Source organism: Sinohyriopsis cumingii, chromosome 11 (assembly GCF_028554795.1).
Source record: "Sinohyriopsis cumingii isolate HCF-2022 chromosome 11, ASM2855479v2, whole genome shotgun sequence".
NCBI lineage: Eukaryota > Metazoa > Mollusca > Bivalvia > Unionida > Unionidae > Sinohyriopsis > Sinohyriopsis cumingii.
Window position 1 is genome coordinate 110,021,369 of NC_142971.1, and position 20,712 is coordinate 110,042,080.

Sequence of the window (20,712 nt, forward strand, 5' to 3'; positions counted from 1 at the left end):
GGAAAGTGGTTTTGCACTATGATTTGAGTTCTACATAATCTTTAATTCCCAAACTTTTTGGAATAGCTTGCACTTGGTGTAAGAATCACCTCTTTTGAGTTTGGAATCAAAAAGTCAAAGGTCAAGGCCACTAACTAAACAATTAATGGTTTCAGGTCAGTAATAATAATTATTCAATACATACCTCAACCAGATATTTAGGATTACTTGCACTTGGCGTAAAGAAGAAGGCTATTAATTCTGGGATCAAACGGTTAAAGGTCAAGGATGCTGACTGCAAAAGACATATGATGTCTGCATGATAACATTAGTTTTACATTTCAGTCCTGACCCAAACTTTGGATGGCTTGGACATAGGGTAAAAAGGCTTAATAATTTTGAGGTCAAACAGATCACCCTGATTGAAAGAAGAAAAATGGTTTCTCAGCAAATATGTTATTTTATTAGCATAGAAGGACTGCTCCAGTGGCCTAAGTGGTTAGAGCATCCACTTTATATGTGTGAGGTCGTAGGTTAGAACCCTGGCCAAGTCATAGCAAAGACTTTAAAAAATGGTACAGTACTAACAGCTGCCTTTCCTAGTGTTCAGCATTAGGAGCCTAGTGTAAGGATTGGTTGACCTGGTATTAGGATAATGTGACTGGGTGGGACATTATGCTATACATGTCTGCAGCATGATATACCAGTGCTAGACATCACTATAAACTGCCACACCGCAGACATTGTAGTGATATGACTGAAAAATTGTTAAAACTTCATTAATAATCCAAAACACACACACACACACACACACACACACACACACACACACACACACACAGTATAGAGGATTATTAAACTTGGACAGATGTTTAATGTGCCATTCATGTTACTCTTGTTCTTTTCTTTTATTGTGATGTAGATATAAATTATACACAGTAAATAGCTTTTCTTGTTGCGAACAGGAATGAAATGAACTTGAATATGGGCCTGAATGTATCGATTGTTAACAATGTCATCTGTTTTCAACTTCTTCTAAAGACAAACATTGAATCAATTTAATCCCAACTTGGCAGGAGCATCCTGGAATAAAACAAAGAAGGCCTTTCATAATTGTACAAATGATGCAGATTTACTGTAAAAATGGTTGCAATAACTAAATATTGAAAAGCATTGAAATGACTTATCAAAAATCACTATAGATTTGTACCGAATTTGACAGAAAGGATATTGGCATAAAGGCCTTTCAAATTTTCAAATGATGACAATCTGTCTCATATATGGCCATAATTACTTATACATAATAGGAAGACTTGCAATGACTTCTACAAAAACTGCTCAACAACTTTGGTCAAATTTAACAAACATTCTGACATGAAGGTGTTCAGATTAATCCTATGCTAAAAACTATGAAGAAAACAAACTTCAGACAATTTGTTTCAAAGATAATCCTGAAAAGCATTTGTCCAAATTTGATAGAAAACATCTTGGTATAATGTCCTTTCCATTTCATACAGCTGATGCATAGACAAAATAAAATATGGCCACCATTAAAAAGAATACAAACTAAATGATTTCTTCTCTGAACAGAACTTGACACAATTTGTCCAAAAGCATCTGTGTATGAACCCCTTTCATGTTTTTACAATTGATGCCATTTGCCATTAAAATTGGCCACTGTTACTTGAAATAGACAGTGCTTTAAATGACTTCTCAGAAACTGGTTATGCAGACATTACCCAGATTTTACAGAAAGCATCCTAGCATTAGACCTCTCAGATTTGCATAAATGATCCCATTAACTTTTAATTGTCATCAAAGCATACTAACTCAGATTTATTGGCCAAGTGCCCTGGCAATTGACCTTGAGGTAGAGGTCAGCAAGGCAAACAGTATCAGACATACTTTGGCTTCTTGTTTTATTAAGTGTTTTATTCAGTCACAGAGAATTTGCATCAATTCAACAAGAGTGAGAGATTAAAATGAAAAAAGTGGATATAAATAATAATAACTGAAGCTTTAAAAATGCCTTTAAAATCAAAACTGCCAAACCTGTCCTGGATATTTCTTTATTTTCTGAGCAAAGTTTAAAATCTACTTTTGTTTTCTTTCAGAAAATTATAAACACAGAAGAAGGAAAAAGGAAGACACTAATATAGAGGAGTTTTTTAATAGTTCAAGTAGTAGCATATTTAATGATTCTTCTTCTGCAAATTCATCGAACAGTGGTATGCCACGCTCTCATCATATACATAAACGTTCAGTATCTGCCAAAAATTATGTAGAGGTGATGGTGGCAGCAGATCTTCATACCTCCCTGTACCATGGAGATAATCTACAGCATTATATTCTTACACTGATGTCAATTGTAAGTATATTTTATTTTTCTTGTGCATAGTTTTAGCTGTACCGGTTGTAAACCAAAAGTGCTTATGGGATGGACTGTTGTCCATCATCTGTCTGTTAACACAGTTTTTTATTGCCATTTCTGCTGACCTACTTGGATAATTGCCTTGAAACTTTATACATAGATCCATTCCATGGCCTAGTTGCTTTGAAATGAAAATGGTGCTCCTCGGAAAACCAATGTGACCAGTGCAGTGACCATCTTGAACATCTTGTTATCACTATGCCTCCTGAATGGATGTTCATATCATCATTTGGTTTTCACTAATAGACTTCTGATGTCTAGCTGTTCATAAATGAAAACGTCTGATGTCCATTGTGGCCACAAAAATTGGCATCTTGAAAATATTGTTCTCCTGAAAGAAATGTAATATTGGCATGTAGTTTTAACCAGACAACTTCTTATGATGTCTAGTTGGTCCTCAATAAAAATGGTGCCACTTGCACATCCATTATGGCATCCAGAGTGGTCATCTTGAAATCCTCCTGAATTAAAGTAATAATGCCCTGGGGTTTTTAGCAGAAGACTTCTAATGATGTCTGGCTGATACTGAATAGAAATGGTGGCAATGTGACATCAAATATGGTCATGATGGCATCCATCTTGAAAATATTGTTATCATTGCACCTTCAGAATGGTCATATCAACATGGGGTTTCCACCAGAAGACATTTTATAATGTCCTGTTGGTCCTAAATGAAAATGGTGCCAAGTTGATTTCCACCACAGCAGTTGATTTCAAAATCTTGTCCCTGAAGAATATCAAAGATGGTTTCAACACTCCACATTTTAAAGGAAGAAATGGTCTTGAATTCCTGGAAATTCTTTTCAGCCAATACAGTGTTACTCACTTTCAGGAACGCTTGTTTATCTTGTCATGTTGAACAAAACTGAAGAAACATAGACCTGGATCTGCCGTCACTTATGCACTGGTAGATCAGGTCCAGTGCTATTTGTTCTGCAGTGTCCTCCTCTTTAACAGCCCTTGACCAGCATCCATCCACTTTATATGGTCAAAATCCCTTGGCATCCATGACATATATCAACCCATATAACATGACCAGCGGCCAGCAAAATCTGTCAGTTTTACCCCTCATGACTGGCCACATAAGGGGTTCACAAATCAATATCTTATGAATATTTTTAGATTTCTATTTGTTTCAACATGCCGATAAAGTACCTTACATTAATCCGTATAAGAGGTGAGTAATCTGATTATCCTTTCTTCTGTTTGTTCTATAAATGTTACATTTTGTTTTGTCACTGTGATAATTACTGTCATGTCCACCAGTGATTATCAGGATGACAATAGCTGACCACAGAGAACCACATTATAGTTCAACTCAAGTCAGTCTGACACCCAGTTGCCATAATGTAAAAGTGGTATGTTAGTCATTGTGGCTTATGCTCATAGATTACAAAATGTACTTGTGCAGGTACCAGACTAAACCAGTCAGTCATGTGACAAGCTCATTTCCTGTGTAAATAATGAGCCTTTCATGCAGTAACTATAAAATGACAATGAAGAAATAAGTTGTCACAAAAATGATTGCCCTTAAATATTCTCAATTTAAAATATTTCACAAACATTGATTAAGCATTATTATATTTACTCCATAACATGTCTGTGATTATTAAATGAAAATGTGAAATAATGATTTTTTAAAATATGTCTATCATTCTTTTTATGTAATTACAGTGCAACCCTGCCATAACGCGCCCCATGATTACGCGAATTCAGATATAACACGGTTGTGGCGTGGTTCCTGAAATTTCGTATATTCATTCACACACGAGAAAATATTTTTTATTCAAAGTACAAGAAATATGTGTAAAGTGTTTATTATCATTTTGGGGAAGAGTTCGCATATGAATTTTAATATAATACGATCATGGCGTAGCCTATGAAATTTAACAATTTCAACAGGTTCTTGAAGTGTCATGCCAAAATAAACATTATTGGAAAAGTTACTTATTACTGATCCATGAGTAAAGTTAGTAAGTCGTTGTTGTGAATGTCCTCAATTAATTCTGTATACAATCATTGCTCAAACAATAGCCAACATGTGTTTCTTCAACTGCATAAACAACTAAGCAGCAGACAATGTGGTGGTTGATAAAAGATGCTCACAATTTAATAAACATCAAAATATGAAAGCAGCCAACATGTTTGCTGGGCTTGGTGGAGTTATTAGATGCAATCAGTTGACCGGTAGATAATGTCCACTTTATTAGCTTGAAATTGAAAGAGTATGAAATTGTATATGTGTTCAACTTAATTTTTTTTATAAAAGTGACTCATGACCATTGCAGGCCTACTGCACTTAGTTCTCTGGTTTTACATGTGTATGGTGTTTGCTTATGAACACGTTATTTATTTCCTATTTTTTATAAAAATATTTTACCATTATGGAAAAGCAAGTTCACAAATGCATGTCGTTCGCTGCACTTTGTGCAATGATTAATATAGTAGTTTTCACACGTTTCTTTTGAAATTCACAAAATCTGAAGTAAAAGTTATATGCATGCTGAAAGCGTGTGTTGATTGTTAATTATTCTTGCTGTAGTTGTTCAAATGAATACAAGTACAAGTGTTATTTATTGGAAATTTACAATGGATAAATGTATAAGGAAATGTGTATGAGAAAATTTTAGCAGTATAAAATTTGTACAGACACCATTCATAGACCCTGGAACGTAATGAACCGTACACGGGCTTCATCTTTCTTAACCTAATTTTGCTGTTATTTTTTCCCATTGAATTTAGACACATAATGATCTGTGATAAAATGATTGAATAGTCGAAATATGTATGCAAGTTGTGCAATGGAATTACTTGTATTATGGATTAATTGCAAGCCCCGATGGTACGATATCAGATGGCAAGTAAATGGTGTTAATACTATATTCATGCTATATATTAGACGTTGAAATCAGACACAATGATCTAGGACAAAATTATTGAATATTGTAAATCTGTAAGCAATTTTTCAATGGAATTACATGCATTATGGATGAACTGCATGCAACAATGGCACGATAGTAAATGGTGTTGATACCCTATTCATCATATACGTTAGACTTGAATACACATATATGTGCCAATGAGATGTTCTCTGAAAAAATTACAATTCTGTAAAACCCCGCATTAACGCGACCCCACTTTTTATGCGATACAATTGTTTTGACCCCAATTATCACATTATAGTGGGGTTCCACTGTATTTACACTCTTCTGTGCGATCCCCATCTCAGATGGCTTCCCCTCATATAAGGCCACTTTCCAGCTGCAGAAGGGGTGGCTTTATAAGAGGGGGACCACTCTGCTGATTAGTTCTAACAAATTATATAAACCAATTGCTGCCAACAATTGTGTGACAGCAGATTTGGTTCTATGCAGTTTGTAGTTGGATCCAGTTTGGACAGGAGTTTATATGTTAAGTACCAACCTGACTTAAGGCACAAGTTTATATGGTAAGTTCTGCTTTTGTGATGCAACATTGTTGTCCTGTGTTAAATGATTCTTCAAGTCAAATACTGTGACAGTATATCTTATTAGTGTTCCCTCTTTTCCAGTATATTTTTCTCTGGCCTTAAGACCTTCAATTTAACATGTCCAAGATCATTCTGAACAATATGCTTTTTAAAAAGCTAAATATTTTTAGCTCATTTACATGGACCAGTTACTTCAGTTCTTTGTTGATCCAATAAGAATATTGTTCGGCATTGGACTGACAGGCAGTTTCTAATTTCAAGGGCTGATGTCATGGTTCACAGTTATATTTTTATCAATATTGTCATTGAAAGTAGGGCCTGGTTAGCCTAGCAGTAATGTATTCATTTAATTTTTCTTCTTTCCATTGTTCACTTCATTTGCTCATAAGATCCATCCTGTGCATTGATAACTGTCAGTGTGTTGTCGATGGTCAACTCAACTTTTGACAGAGTTCTTACTCAAACATTTAAGCCATCAATAGTATGTTGAATAAGTTGTTAGAACTTGTACCAGTCAAAACTGAATGAAGTAAGTTGAAACATATAATGTTCTATACCACAAAATGACCTGCTTTAAGTCCTTATATATTTCTCAGCAGCAGGAAGCATAAAAAATTGCAATATTACCAATTACTAACTATTTATAAATACATCTGAAATCACAGGCAAATGAAAATGTAACTTTTTTAAGTCAGATTTCTAACATGCCACATAGATTCAGATTGTGCACTTATGATGATAGTTTCAACATTTATCAGCCATATTCTTTGTAATTATAGTCGCATTGTTTCCTTTATTTTACATTTCTCTCTCTCTCTCTCTCTCTCTAACTGGTGCAGCCTCTTACAGAATGTTGCTCAGTTTTGCGGTGTGGAATGGATAAGCCAGAGCATTGTCAGAGATTTGTAATTTCTTGTAAAAGCTGTAGCAGATGATACACACTTAAGCAGAGAAACTAAAATGGCTTCAGATTCCAATGCTTCCTGACAAAATTACGTATTTAAACTAAAACATATTTTCTTGAAAATGAAATCAAGTGTTTACTTTCAAAATAAATAGATATCTTTGATAGACTTCTTGATAAAATTACGTCTGATGTATGCTAAATGTGGTTGGTGGTAGACTGCCATTGAAGTTATGAAACTTATTCTTTGTCAAATGTAGAATAGGCTTAAAGTGTCATCCTCTGTATCATAAGTTGTACTTCAAGGAGGCAGGAGCCATGGTTGCTCAGTGGTTAGCCCAAACATGTGACTCAGAAGTTTCAGCGTTCAAATCCTACTTTTAGACCAGCATGGGTTAGCTTTTGTGGTGTTTTCATTAGGCAAGGCACTAAATTATTCCAGTTGCCTTCACACTAAATAACCTACTTGTTTAGCTGTGCCATAAAACGCAAATCACATCAGTTAAACTTCTTCATTACATCATTTATTTAGCTTATGAACCATGTTTGCTGTGCTCAACAGTGTATAATTTTGACTGATGTTCATCCTAGTGCATACATACTGGTAGTACATTTTGTTCAGTTATTAATCCTGACATATTTTGCAAAACTTAACAATATCGTGTGATTATGGTAAAGGTTATTTGATTTGATTGATGATATAATTTGATCCCTACTTTTGTAACAATATAGGTCAATAAGAGGAAATTGCAATTTGTCATTATCTTGAAATTGTACCAGAACTGTATAGCCTGCCAAATCAGTGGTTACCAGTCAGGTGGCAGTGCTCTGCCTTTTCACAACCAGTGTTATTCACATATCTTTATCCTCACATTCCTATTAAATAGGAATTTTATGCAACCTTGCTTGGCCTCTAGAACTGTAGGATGGGTAGTCTGTAAACCTTACTGATAATTTCTGATCTTACCCAACAGAGCATCCTCTTTGCTGTTCCTGCATTGTGTCTAGGCATGCCAAACTGATTCTTATCATCAATTACATACCATTGTAGAAACTGATAGAAGATCATGGCCCTGACTTCATAAGCTTTCTTAGCATGACACTGAAACTTGTAATAATTCAGTCAGAATGTTCAGAATTTAGAATGTCTTAAAGCCATTTGTCAGGACCATCTTTAGAAAATTCTCACACCTATACACATGTATATATACTGGTGTGTGTGTGTGTGTGTGTGTGTGTGTGTGTATATATATATATATATATATATATATATATATATATATATATATATATATATATATATATATATATATATTATAGTGTGACCCCTCTATAACACGGTAGTTGGGAGCCATAGAACCCAACCTTGTTATAGACTGAACTATGTTATAAGCAACCAGGTCAGTTAGCTGAAGAAAATGATGCATGTACCCCCAAAAGTTTGCAGGAGGGGGTAAGGTAATAAATGCGGGTGGCAAAATATGTGCTTTATCAGCACAGTTACCATCTTAGTGAAAACAGAGAAGGCATATATAATAGTTTATTTAGAGAACCACAAATTGGTACATATATGTGGATACTGTTTATATATACATGTCTGATGTATAGCATAAATAGAGTATCATCACTGTGTACTCACCTGCCAATCTCATCATATACATTGAATCCACAATACAAGTGATTCCATCTAAAATATGCACACACACATTTAAAATATTCAATAATTTTTCACAGGTCATATTGATCTGAATTAAGTGAAAAAAACATAGCACAATCACTTAATGTATGATGAAGCACATTTACTTTTCAGTACGTCCCAAGTCGGTAAAAGTTACTTCGTGTTTTAAGCCGCCGTTGGTAGCTTTCATAAGAATAAACCTTTTCTCTGAAAAAAGCAAACATTCATGGCATAGTTAACGTATTCCAGTCACATTGGAAAATGCAAAATTCCATTAGATTCCATTACTTTTATTTACGTTTGGTACTGACTTCCTTTGAAGAAAAGGTCTTTGTTTTTATTGAAGATTGTAGTTGGCTTTCATTGATGAAAGGTGCATGTGTTATATATATTTATACAAACATTTACAACTGCTCAGCTGTAACACATCTTTTAAGTGTATAAATGTGTGTGTGCATCAGAGACCTTAAAACCCTGTATTATACAGACATGTCTAGTAGATCAAAGGTTTTATCCATCACTTACTATGAGCAACCTGAAAGTAATCATATGAGTTACAGATATTATTATCTTGTCTATGATTTGTTTTCCCATCAGACTGCAAGATAAAAACCATAACAAAGTAAATTTAAAGTTCAGAACTGCGGTGGCTCATTGGTTAGATTGCTCGATTCATGACTAGAAGAGTGTTGGTCCAAATTCTACCATTGGATCAGCCTGGGTCAGCTACCAAGGTGTGTTTATGGGCAAGGCACTTGCCTTGACACTAAATAATCTACTTGTGTTGCTGTGTTGTACACTACTAAACCAAAATTCAAAGTTAACTTGGTGGTCTACCACACAGATTATTTCATTGTTTAAACAATCAATAAGGATGTTGCTGACTAAGCCGAATTCAAAGGTGAGTAGGTCAAATTTACAGTTACTTTGTTGGAAAATCAGTAGAGGTGTTTGAGCTAAGTTTATTTGGTAATTTATTTCTCAATTGTTCTAAACACAAGAAAAAAGAGATGTAAAAGCTTATAGCCTGGTCTTGTCATAAACCCTATACTGAACAATTGCTCCAGGGTCAGTACTATTAATTGATTACTCACTGTGTTTTGTATGTCAAGGTGTGTCAGCACATGATATCTTTAGAGCAAAATATGCCAAGCCTAGGTCTAAATGAAGAAAACAAGGATACTAGCAACAAGAACTAACTTGTGTTACCATCCTCCATGACTTGCTTGGAGATGTGATGAAATAAAACTTCACCATTTGACTCCACTGGAAATGCACATTAATTAGGTGTTATATATTTTCAAGGTAGCAAGTCAGCTTGTCATCATTTAATTTCTGAAATGGGAGTGGAATAAATTCTGTTGTTGAATGAACTGTTGAGTAGTTTTCTGAAAGAAAAAAAGGATTTTATTTTTTTAATTTTTTTGGGGGGTGAAAAGCTGTTAATCATTGAAGGAAATTACTAACACTAAAGCAGCAGCAAATCTGGAACAGAAAACAACACATTTCCGTTACATTTAATATTTAGGTATGTCAATATTTTCTCTTTTGTCACAACTTTTTATATCTTCTTTGAATGTCTTATGTTAATTCTCCCCTGACATAGCCAGTGGTTTACAGACTGCAAAATACTCCTGTTTGGACATCTGTAGCTATGAACATACATCTTTTTTTTTTAAAATATGTTTAACAACAAAATTCTATAATTTAAAATCCCATATCTGACAAAACAAGCAAAAGATGGAATAAATATAATGGGTGTCAGACTACCTCATTCATTTTTGCTCTCTAATCCTGACTTCCACTTTCACCTGTAAAGCAGATTAAAGCATACACTGCTATGCACGAGTGATTCCATCCATACTGCTATGCATACTTTCAAGCATCAAACAGAATTTCCACTTTAATTTGTAGGCATTGATGTAACAGTAAATACCATTGCCTCCTTTTTTTCAAATGAAAGTAATGATCCTTAGAATAATAGGAAAGAAAAGATCAAACAAAGCACCTGTCCAAGTTTTGTTAAATGGTTATTCAGTAGTAAAAGGATCCAACCAAATAAGTCTGTTAGTGGAAATCCCCACTGACTAAGTATTTAACAATTAATAACATAGGAAAGAGACAGCACCATTATGTTATGCCAGATGCATCATAGATAGCATTAACCATGAAGAATAAGAAATAGAGGTGATTGGTTGAACATTTATTCCATTGCAGTCAGGAAGTTTCAACAGCAAGTGGTTGAATCAGTTATCATGGATGAGATATAACAAAACACTGAATATGATGCTTTGCAAGTTATGAAGGACATTTTTGTCAGTCAAGGCATTTGAAATTCATGAAAGTCAGCCCTTGTTGACCATGTGGAATGTAATGGATATATCCATTCCTCAAAAGCTGAAATTGTGGCAAAAGCAACACTCTTGTTAATATGTTAGACAAATTGTCATACAAGGCAGATGAAGCCTGTGACAACAATATCTTGAAATGCCTATCAATAATGTGCCTTTTCGATGTCAAGTGATTGTTCAAAATGACTTAAAGAATCAAGCGCTGGAAGCTCATCGTTATAGAGAAAGAAATGCATGTCTCCCAGATTTGGCACAGAAGTTTATGTTTGATGCAGAAAAACTGATACATAAATAAAAAACAAAAATACATACAGCTGTACTAAATTTACACAAATACGTATCTTTGCTATAAGGTCTTTCATCTGTTTCTAACTTTCCATCATTTTTTACACAAGAAACATCACAGTGAATTAAACTTTAATCTTTTCCAATCAGAATACATGTACGCTGTATGTACAAACTTGTTTATGGAATTATTTGAGTAAAGTTTAGTTTATTGTGAATTGGGGCCAGAGGTGACTCAATGGTTTAAGGCACTCATCTTTGCAGAAAGTGTCATTCATGGCCAATGTGGATATCTGAGAGAGCTTGCTAGTAACTTTGGTGGTGGCTTTTATTGGGATTTTCTCAGGCATTTCTTCATCCAGATGTACTGGCTGCCAAGTTTAGCTTATCATGTGCTAAAAAAAATAGTATCCTGCCCGCCATCAGAGAGCAAAAAATAAAATTGTTAGGACTTCTCTTACACCCAACCCCATACCTCCCCCTTCCCACCCACTCCACATGCACACAGCTCATAAAGGATGGAATTTAAGTATAATGTTATGGATATCATCAAGGACAAGTTATAGTATACAGTCCAGCTAAACCCTCGCAAAGTAATTTAATATCAGCATTGTGGCAGAGCAAGAGTTCTGTCCTTAGTCAAAGTGCTTAAAGAATATGGGACTCATGTGTCAGTCTTGCCTATATACATACATACAAAAAAGCTGACATTTTATGATCCCCACATTGCCTTTCACTAGCAGTCTATAGTCTGAAAATTGCCAACAGTCATCAGCAACACAAAATGTTATGGCAGAACTAGTCATGGTAACTGATACAAATATATATTATAGAAGTTTTTGCCTGGCCAAGTGCCCTCCTGATCAAGTCATCCCTGTATCACTTCATTTTTTTGTATTTGAATTTTTTTTATTTTTTATCATGGATATTTAATCTGGTATCATAGATTGGGTGCAAGCTTGGCAGCTTACCTGTCAGCATCAATTCAAAGGGCAATTGTTCACTTCATTAATCTGCTTCCTATTTGTAGCAGCATCACAGAAAAACCCCAACAGGTTTGTAATTGTTAAATGTCTTATCTTACTCCTATGTGCATACATTGAGATGATTTAAAATGGTGGTCAACACAAGAAAATGCCCAATTAACACAGCTATTCTGAAGTAATCCATAAGCAAGGGGTGAATGGACAGGTTCTTGGAATGAATTCAAAAGTTTACCTGTTTTGATATCCTACAGTTGAAGCTTTTCCAGTGTTAGGAGTCTAGACCATGTTTGCACATAACCAGTATTGTATGAAGATTTTTTATTCTTACAAATTTCAGGAAAATGGCAAAATTACTTTAATCACCAAATGCATATTTTAACACATGGAAGAAGAATACATGTCAGTCATTTTTGCCCATCACCCCTGCAGAGGTATAGGCTGCCCACAAAAGATTGCCATTTCCTCCAGCTGACTGCAGGTGTGACCCATCTTAGTGATGTCCACCTCAAGGTTGCGTCCCCATGTGTTTCTTGGTTGGCCCCAAATCTCCGCTTGCCTTGAGGGTTCCACCTCAGTGCCTGTCTGATAATGTTGATTGGAAGCTTATGTAGGGTGTGTCCTATCCAACCCCACTGTCTCTTCTTGATCTCATCCTCTTCCGGAAGCTGGGAGGTTCTCTGCCACAGGTTGGTGTTGCTGATGGTGTCTGGTCAGTGGATCTGGAGAATTCTTCTTAGGCAGCTATTGATAAAGGTCTGAACTCTTTAAAACGCCAACAAAAGAAATAATACACATACACATTCTATAAATTGGCATAGCAGCAAGGGAGATACACTCTAAGTCATGCAGAGTTTGGGATTTAATTCAAAATCTGGGTTGAATAAGGAAATTTATAATTTAGATTAGGAAGATTTACTTCACTTCATTTATTTATCTCCTTAGACATAGCACTGCCCAGCTTGAAAATGGAATTTCCAAGGTGAACTATCCCCACAGACTGGTATATTCATGTATAAAAAATTATACTTCATTTTGAAATGTCCTGTATTGTTGAAACATTCAGAGAAAGACGACTTGAGCTCTTTGACTGAAAATTTGACTTTGTATAACTTTAATTAAAACAAAGAACCATTTTAGCATTTGTGATCCTTCTACTAACATGATTAATTTTAATAATAACAAAATAGTCCAAGCTAATTTTGTACCAGTAGTTTGGATCATGAGCTTAGGATTCATGTTCACAGGATATTTGAGAAATCTGGGGCCAGGCCCTGCTTGCATAAAAACATAATTTTTTAAAATTTATGTTCTCACTTCAGTGTTCGAGTTATTCAAAATGAACAGCCATTATATTGAATTCCTTGTTTAATGTATTTATTATTGCCATAACATACAAATTATTGGTCATATAATGATTTAAATTTTGTTTGCAAAGAATCAAATTATGTAGGTTATGTCAATCTAATTGATCATATTAAAAAAAATAACTCTTTTGGCAAGTTTAAACTCTTGCTCATATAAGAGGAAATATTTTTCTATCATATTAACCTTTGAGATCAGGAACAGAATTTAGGATGAACATTAAGAAAGAGTTAAGATTTATTTTGTGTTCCTAATGGTGGCTTTCCAGCTTTCAATTAGTCCCAACATTTTTAACTGGGAAAACATGCAGAATTTGTGATTTTGATAAATGAGATGTGTCTTCATTTTAGCTCCTTAACCCATGGAGATTCTTGTAATTTTTGCCTGACATTGGTTTAGGAAATGCTTTTTGGGGGTTACTTCTGAATACATCCAAATACACCTGCTCCTGAGATATTTTCATTTAGTAAGATGCCAAATTGTATTAAAGACGTTTTGGATTGTTTATTTTGCTCACACATGTGTAGAAGGGTAAAAATTTGGCTTATTTTGCCTATTGGTCCCATCGTGTTCGTGTCCTGGCCACTTTTTACTCCAAATATCAAACTTATCCAACTGTTTGCAAAGCTTTACCTGTCTCTGTGCAGATTGGACAGGTCTTCATTCAGTCTCAGGCCAAAAAGTGTAAAATCTTGGCACAAACGTGGGTTCTGGCAACTGGTAATTTTTAGTCTAAGAAAATTGGAATCAAAATTATGTTTTTCCTGATGTATTTTATAATTCAAGTCTACATCTAATTTTCTGCAGTACCACCCACTTTCATGTATCATAAATGATGTTGACGGTAAAGAGCTCGGAAGTAGGGTACATCCTCATGATATGTAAATGTGGCACACAGGGTAAATGTGTTAATTGTTATGTGGAGAAACTTGAATTTCTGCCTGCTGTTTGCCACCTATTAATTTGAAAGAGAAAGGTGTGATAGCCAGTACAAAATGGTCACAGCTGTATATACCAGGATTTATGTAGATTTGCTTGGCACATAAAGTTAACCGTGATGGATACTGTGCAGATATTCCTGTATAGTTGGAGGCAGTGTGTTATGGATGTTTGTTTATGGGTTTAATGCCTTGGCTGTGCATGGGAGCTAGTATATCTGATAGAGGAAGAATCCAGGAAAACCCAGGGAAGAACCACCTACCTAAGGAAAGTTGCTGGCAAGCTTTCTCACTATGAACAGCGGCCATTAGCCATAAATTCAGACTCACACAAATAGTGGTGAGATGTCAGAAATCTGTAAAGGCAAGTGCCTTAGACCACCCAGCCACCTGGGGCCATTCTTATAGACATGATTTCATAACTTTTCACTCAATGCCCTCAGTTGTAAATGTGTTGCAAAAAGTGAAGTAAACTAAACATATGGATATTCAATTCTGGGGAATCAATTTTGACAAACTATCATATTTCTAATTAAAGATTTGAGATTAGTAGATTAAAGAAACCGTGTATAAAATGGACATTTTAAAAACGTAATGCATTTATCTTTGACTTTTTTTATATCTTGGATGGCCTGATTATTTTTGGGTGTTGTCTTCAGATTATTAAACTTAACAGGCTTTGAAACATAATAGAAATCCATTGCACAAAGTTTGCTAAAATTTACCTCTGTGGAAATGAATAAAAAGAATACTTGCATACTGAATTTCAAAGTTACCAACAATCTAACTATTTAGTCATACTCCTTGTTCATAATCACTTTTGTTGAATAGACAGAAGTATTCTAGAGTTACACACTTCCTTGAAAGATTATTTGGAAAGATTAGTCTGCCTTTATTAGCATTTGTGGAGCAGATCAAACGCTGTTGATCATAAATAAACTTCATTATCGTCTGTCATTGTTGATATACATTAAAATAGGTGCAGTCTGCTCTTAAATCAGTGAATCCAGACTTTTGCAGTAATTCATTAAAATTTATCAATTTTCACAGTACTTTCTATATGCCAAGGCAAGTTTCACAGTACACTTTCTATATGCCAAGGAGTTTCAGGGTACTATATTTATGCCTGTAAAAGGCAGGTTTCACAATACTTTTTGTATGCCAAGGCAAGTTTCAGAGTAGTTTCTGCATGTAAAAGGCAGGTTTCACGATACTTTTTGTATGCTAAGGCAAGTTTCAGAGTACTTTCTATTTCTGATTTTCTTAATAAGCAATTTTGTTTTTTAAGAGCTTACAGATTTATAATTATCTACAAAATTGAAGGAAGTCCAAACACATTTGAGGCCACATCTGGTAGTTTGGTTTAGTTTTGTTTTCATGTGAACTGGTGGTATGCATATTACATACAGAATTAGCAAGAGATTTGGTATTTGCACCCTCTACAAATAGGTTTTACAGATGAAAGCAACTTTTTATGATAATCTACTAGTGCAATAACATTAACTTGAAACTGATACATTCAATTTTTTTTATTGAACTCTGACTGACTCAATGTTTTTCTGTGCAGAAATAGGGCCCCGCCTTTCAATTTTTTGCTAACTTGTTGAATGATGTGAACATAAATAAAAAATATTTACTTCGTTGACTTCAGCAGTGATATGCAGATGAACTGTGCTTTTCTTTTGTTCTGTTCTAATGCATGTCAGTGTTTTTAATTTTGGAAAAACAGATATATGAACAGTAGGAATGATGTGTCAGAGTTTTGAAGTGATATTTGCCACATACACTTAAGTTATGTATGTATGTATGTATGTATGTATGTATGTATGTATGTATGTATGGATGCATGTATGCCTGCTTGCCTGCCTGTCTGGCTGTAGAGGGTTTAAAAGCACATCAGAACAATCTGGGTTATAGAGTGTAGAATAATTTAGAGTGTAGAATAATATTAGGTATACAGAAAAGTCATACAGAACAAAGGCAAGTAATGATCATATCCTTAATATACACATTATTTTTTAAAATAATAATTTTACCATTTAAAACGTCAAAGAGTTTTTGGGCTGGAACATTAGCATAGGACACATTCTAGAGATATATAAGGTTGGCTTCATTAGTTACTGATGACATGCACAAGTGAACAATAGGCATATTCCACATCACTGAGCCTACAGCCAAAATTTTGTTCTATGTTGTTTCTTGATTTGTGACATGAATTACATTTTATTGTTTGCAACATTTTGTATGGTACATGTATACCATTATATAATGCTGCATATTATCATTATCATAAATACCAGTTATGCATATCATAATTACCAATTAAATACTAAAACATTTTATGTAAATTGAAATTCTGTGATTTACAGTAGGTTTTTAATTTTGAATATATTTGTTCAACATATACATAGATGTATGTGCAAATCTCTTTTTTTTAATTTACAGCTGTTTATATCTCCTGTTAGAATTTGAGTTTCAGTTATTTCTTGAATGTTGTGTGCACCAGAGAGAGAGAGAGAGAGAGAGAGAGAGAGAGAGAGAGAGAATAAATATTGGGTAGAAATTATACAAGTTTTATTGTCCTAGTTTCTATAATGATGATCTAGCAAATGAGTATACTCTGCATTAGGTTATGATCCTGAAATTGTTCTTATTATTCAGTGCTGAACTACAAGCTGGTAGTGGATAGTGATTTAGAAAAAATACTCAGTGCTATTATAGTAACAATGTGCTTGATGTGGATAAACTGTATTATAGTAACAATGTGCTTGATGTGGATAAACTGTATTATAGTAACAATGTGCTTGATGTGTATAAACTGTATTATAGTAACAATGTGCTTCATGTGGATAAACTGTATTGTAGTAACAATGTGCTTGATGTGGATAAACTGTATTGTAGTAACAATGTGCTTGATGTTGATAAACTGTATTGTAGTAATAATGTGCTTGATGTGGATAAACTGTATTGTAGTAATAATGTGCTTGATGTGTATAAACTGTATTATAGTAACAATGTGCTTGATGTGGATAAACTGTATTTTAGTAACAATGTGCTTGATGTGGATAAACTGTATTATAGTAACAGTGTGCTTGATGTGGATAAACTGTATTATAGTAACAATGTGCTTGATGTGGATAAACTGTATTATAGTAACAATGTGCTTGATGTAGATAAATTGTATTATAGTAACAATGTGCTTGATGTGGATAAACTGTATTATAGTAGCAATGTGCTTGATGTGGTTAAACTGTATTATAGTAACAATGTGCTTGATGTGGATAAACGGTATTATAGTAACAATGTGCTTGATGTGGATAAACTGTATTATAGTAACAATGTGCTTGATGTGGATAAAATTGTGTAGCGGCTATTGTTAACACTATGGTTGTCAGCCTTGGGTGGCAGCTGATTGAGTGTTGTCTGTGTTTCTGTTCAATCAACTAAGTGTATGGTAATCCGTCCAAAATTCTTTTGAAGGGCAAACAATGAAACAACAGGGATGTAATGAATGTTGCTCATAATCCAACTTTGTCACTTTCAGTGTGACTTTCTTTCAGGTTTTTTTTTACAATTTGTTGAAATAATGTACTAGTTAGGATTAGGTCAATATTGCTTAAACATTGTGCAAGGAAACAATATAGTTTTTTCTTTTTTGTTTTAGCAATAAATGTCTTTTGGCAAAGTTCATCAAGAATCATTGTATTTACCAAAGTGGACACAATAGCCAATTCAGAAAGTAGATAGCATTGGATCTCATTAATTTGGCTTCTTAAAGATATTTCAACGAAAAGGGAACACACTTTGTTAGCTGCTATACAGATATGGAAAATAGCAAAACACCAAAATCGAGATGTGTATTGGAAGATTCAGGTTTCTTCTGAAAAGAGAGCTCTGTGGACATTAAATGACAATGAGACTTGAAGTTTTTGCAAGGCTTAAAATTTACAACTCATTGGTGTCAATCCCAAGATTTGACCTGCCAAGTCTGTAGGTCAGTAGATACAGTTTTCACCAACTCTGACAAATTTTCGAATTATTCTAGATAAATGGATTTATCAGAATGGCACCTCTGTGCCAAGTACAAGTGTACAGATAAACTACTGTATGTGTGCCCTTATAAGTTAGAACTAATGGCCAGATAGTCTAGAACAAGATCAGCTGTTAGTGTAATATATAATCACAAATCAGAATGAATGCCAGTTTCAGAAACTAATGACTTGATATGGACCTAGTCTTCTTAATCTAGAAGCTTGTACATCACAAAAGAGCAAATGGAATATTTTGATGTTGGCTCCCTCTGGTAAGTATGTCAGTCTTTCAGTACATAATGCACATGGATTAAATGGTTTTAACATAGAGACCAATAGTTACATGATAAAGAGGCTTTCATTTTAGTGTAAATTCCACTACCTTCATATAGAGAGAGATAGTATAATCTATTTGCATAATCCTGGGTCCTGACGTGATGTAATGACTGAAATTTTGTAGATGTAGGGATAGAAATTGAAGCCAGACTGGAAACATGGTCACTTATGGTATTTAGGGATATAATATTGATAGGGTGGAGGGATTCATTGCCATGGGTGCACTCTTGTCTGGTAGATATTTGCTGATCTGTAAAAATTGCAGCTTGAAAATTATCTTAATTATAAGCTGTGATGAAATTTTGCAATTAAAATCTGTATTGAAAGCAAAATGGTTGCTTTGAAAACAGGCGATGTGTGTAACCACCTATGAAACTTCTCCGAGTCTGTACCTGATATTACATGAAATTATTAGTTGGACATTATCATGATATTACATGAAATTACACAATTGGGATATCATCATGATATTACATGAAATTACACAATTGGGATATCATCATGATATTACATGAAATCAGTACATAGGATATTATCAAGATATTTTGTGAAACTGTTACAATGGATATTATCATAGTCTTAGATGAAATATTACATAGGATATCATATTACATGAAATGATTACACTGGATATTATCATGATATTATATGAAACTTACATAGGATATTATCATAGTATTACATGAAATAATTACATATGATATTACATGGTATTATATTAATTATTGCATAGGATATTATCATAGTTTTAGATGAAATTATTACATATGAAACTTTCATGATATTTCATGAAATTATTATACAGGAAACAATCATATTACATGTATATGAAATTATTACATAGGATATTATCACGATAGTACTTACTTTAGACAAGAACAGTCTTTACACTTCTTATGCTAGAAATGGGTTTGCAGATATGACAAGGAATAATGTACAGAATAAGAACTATAATCTGTTTACTGATAATTTGTTTGCAGATCAAGGACCAGTCTTACCGTAATACAATTTATTCTTGGTAATCCAGTTTCTGTTTGTCAGAATATTGCATTTACACTGTCATGATTATAATGATTTCTAATAGGTTCAGTGATGATTTCCACGTTACAGTTTTGGCCTACCCCATCTTCCCTAGAATATGGAATATGTCATCAGGAAATCAGCATTTGGGGAATTATTTCTTGGCCTGCCACTGATAACTTTTGTCCATAAATGTTTGCATAAATGCTGACCAGTGCATTTCAAGTTTGGCTTGAATCATTATGTCACTTGGTAACCAGACAATATTTTGTCCAGCCAAGTAGGGCAAATGGATAGAACATATTTCAATTCCATATGATTTAAAAAAATTTAATCCAGTTTTCAGAGAGAAGTTTTAAAATATACATATGAGTCCTGTGCCATTTATACATCCAATATGGCTGCCACAAAGACTGACTTAAAATTTTTGTTCTCATTACTCCTTCTGAATCATCATGATGTGTGTGTGTGTGTGTGTATGTGTGTTTGTGTGTGTGTGTTTCATGAATGGACTTGTAGTGATGTCTACTTTGTCCTAAATCAAAATGGTATCAAGCTGACGACATCCAGTATGTATACCATTGCAGCTAATTTGAAAATACTGTTATCACTGAAGAATATTAGAGATGGTTAACACATTAATTCCTAGCGATGAGTTAACAGGGCTGGAGGTAGTAGCCTACTGCCGAGCTCTGTAGCGTCATGGTCATGCATGATACACTAAAGTGGGTGGTATTATAGAAAGGTAGACAGATGTAGCTCTACAATGATACCAAATAATCTGAAATATCTAGTGGCACTACAAAATACAGATAGAAAAACCTCATTTTTTGGACCAGGCTTTTTTTAAAACCAAAATTCGCCGTTGGTCGGAATCAGATTTTGTGTCCAGATTTTAGACTTTCTGGTCTCAGATCTTAGTCAAACCGGTATGAACTGCAA

At 34.3% G+C, this 20,712-nt stretch overlaps 1 protein-coding gene across 1 annotated transcript in view; it reads left to right on the top strand.

Annotated features, from left to right (window-relative positions):
* Positions 1-20,712, top strand: part of LOC149789283 (A disintegrin and metalloproteinase with thrombospondin motifs 9-like) — a 343,799-nt gene that overhangs the window by 65,792 nt on the left and 257,295 nt on the right. Inside the window, exon 4 of the mRNA XM_089975475.1 lies at positions 2,094-2,347. Coding sequence (XP_089831601.1) covers positions 2,094-2,347 — 254 coding nt within the window. The remainder of the gene's footprint in view (positions 1-2,093; positions 2,348-20,712) is intronic.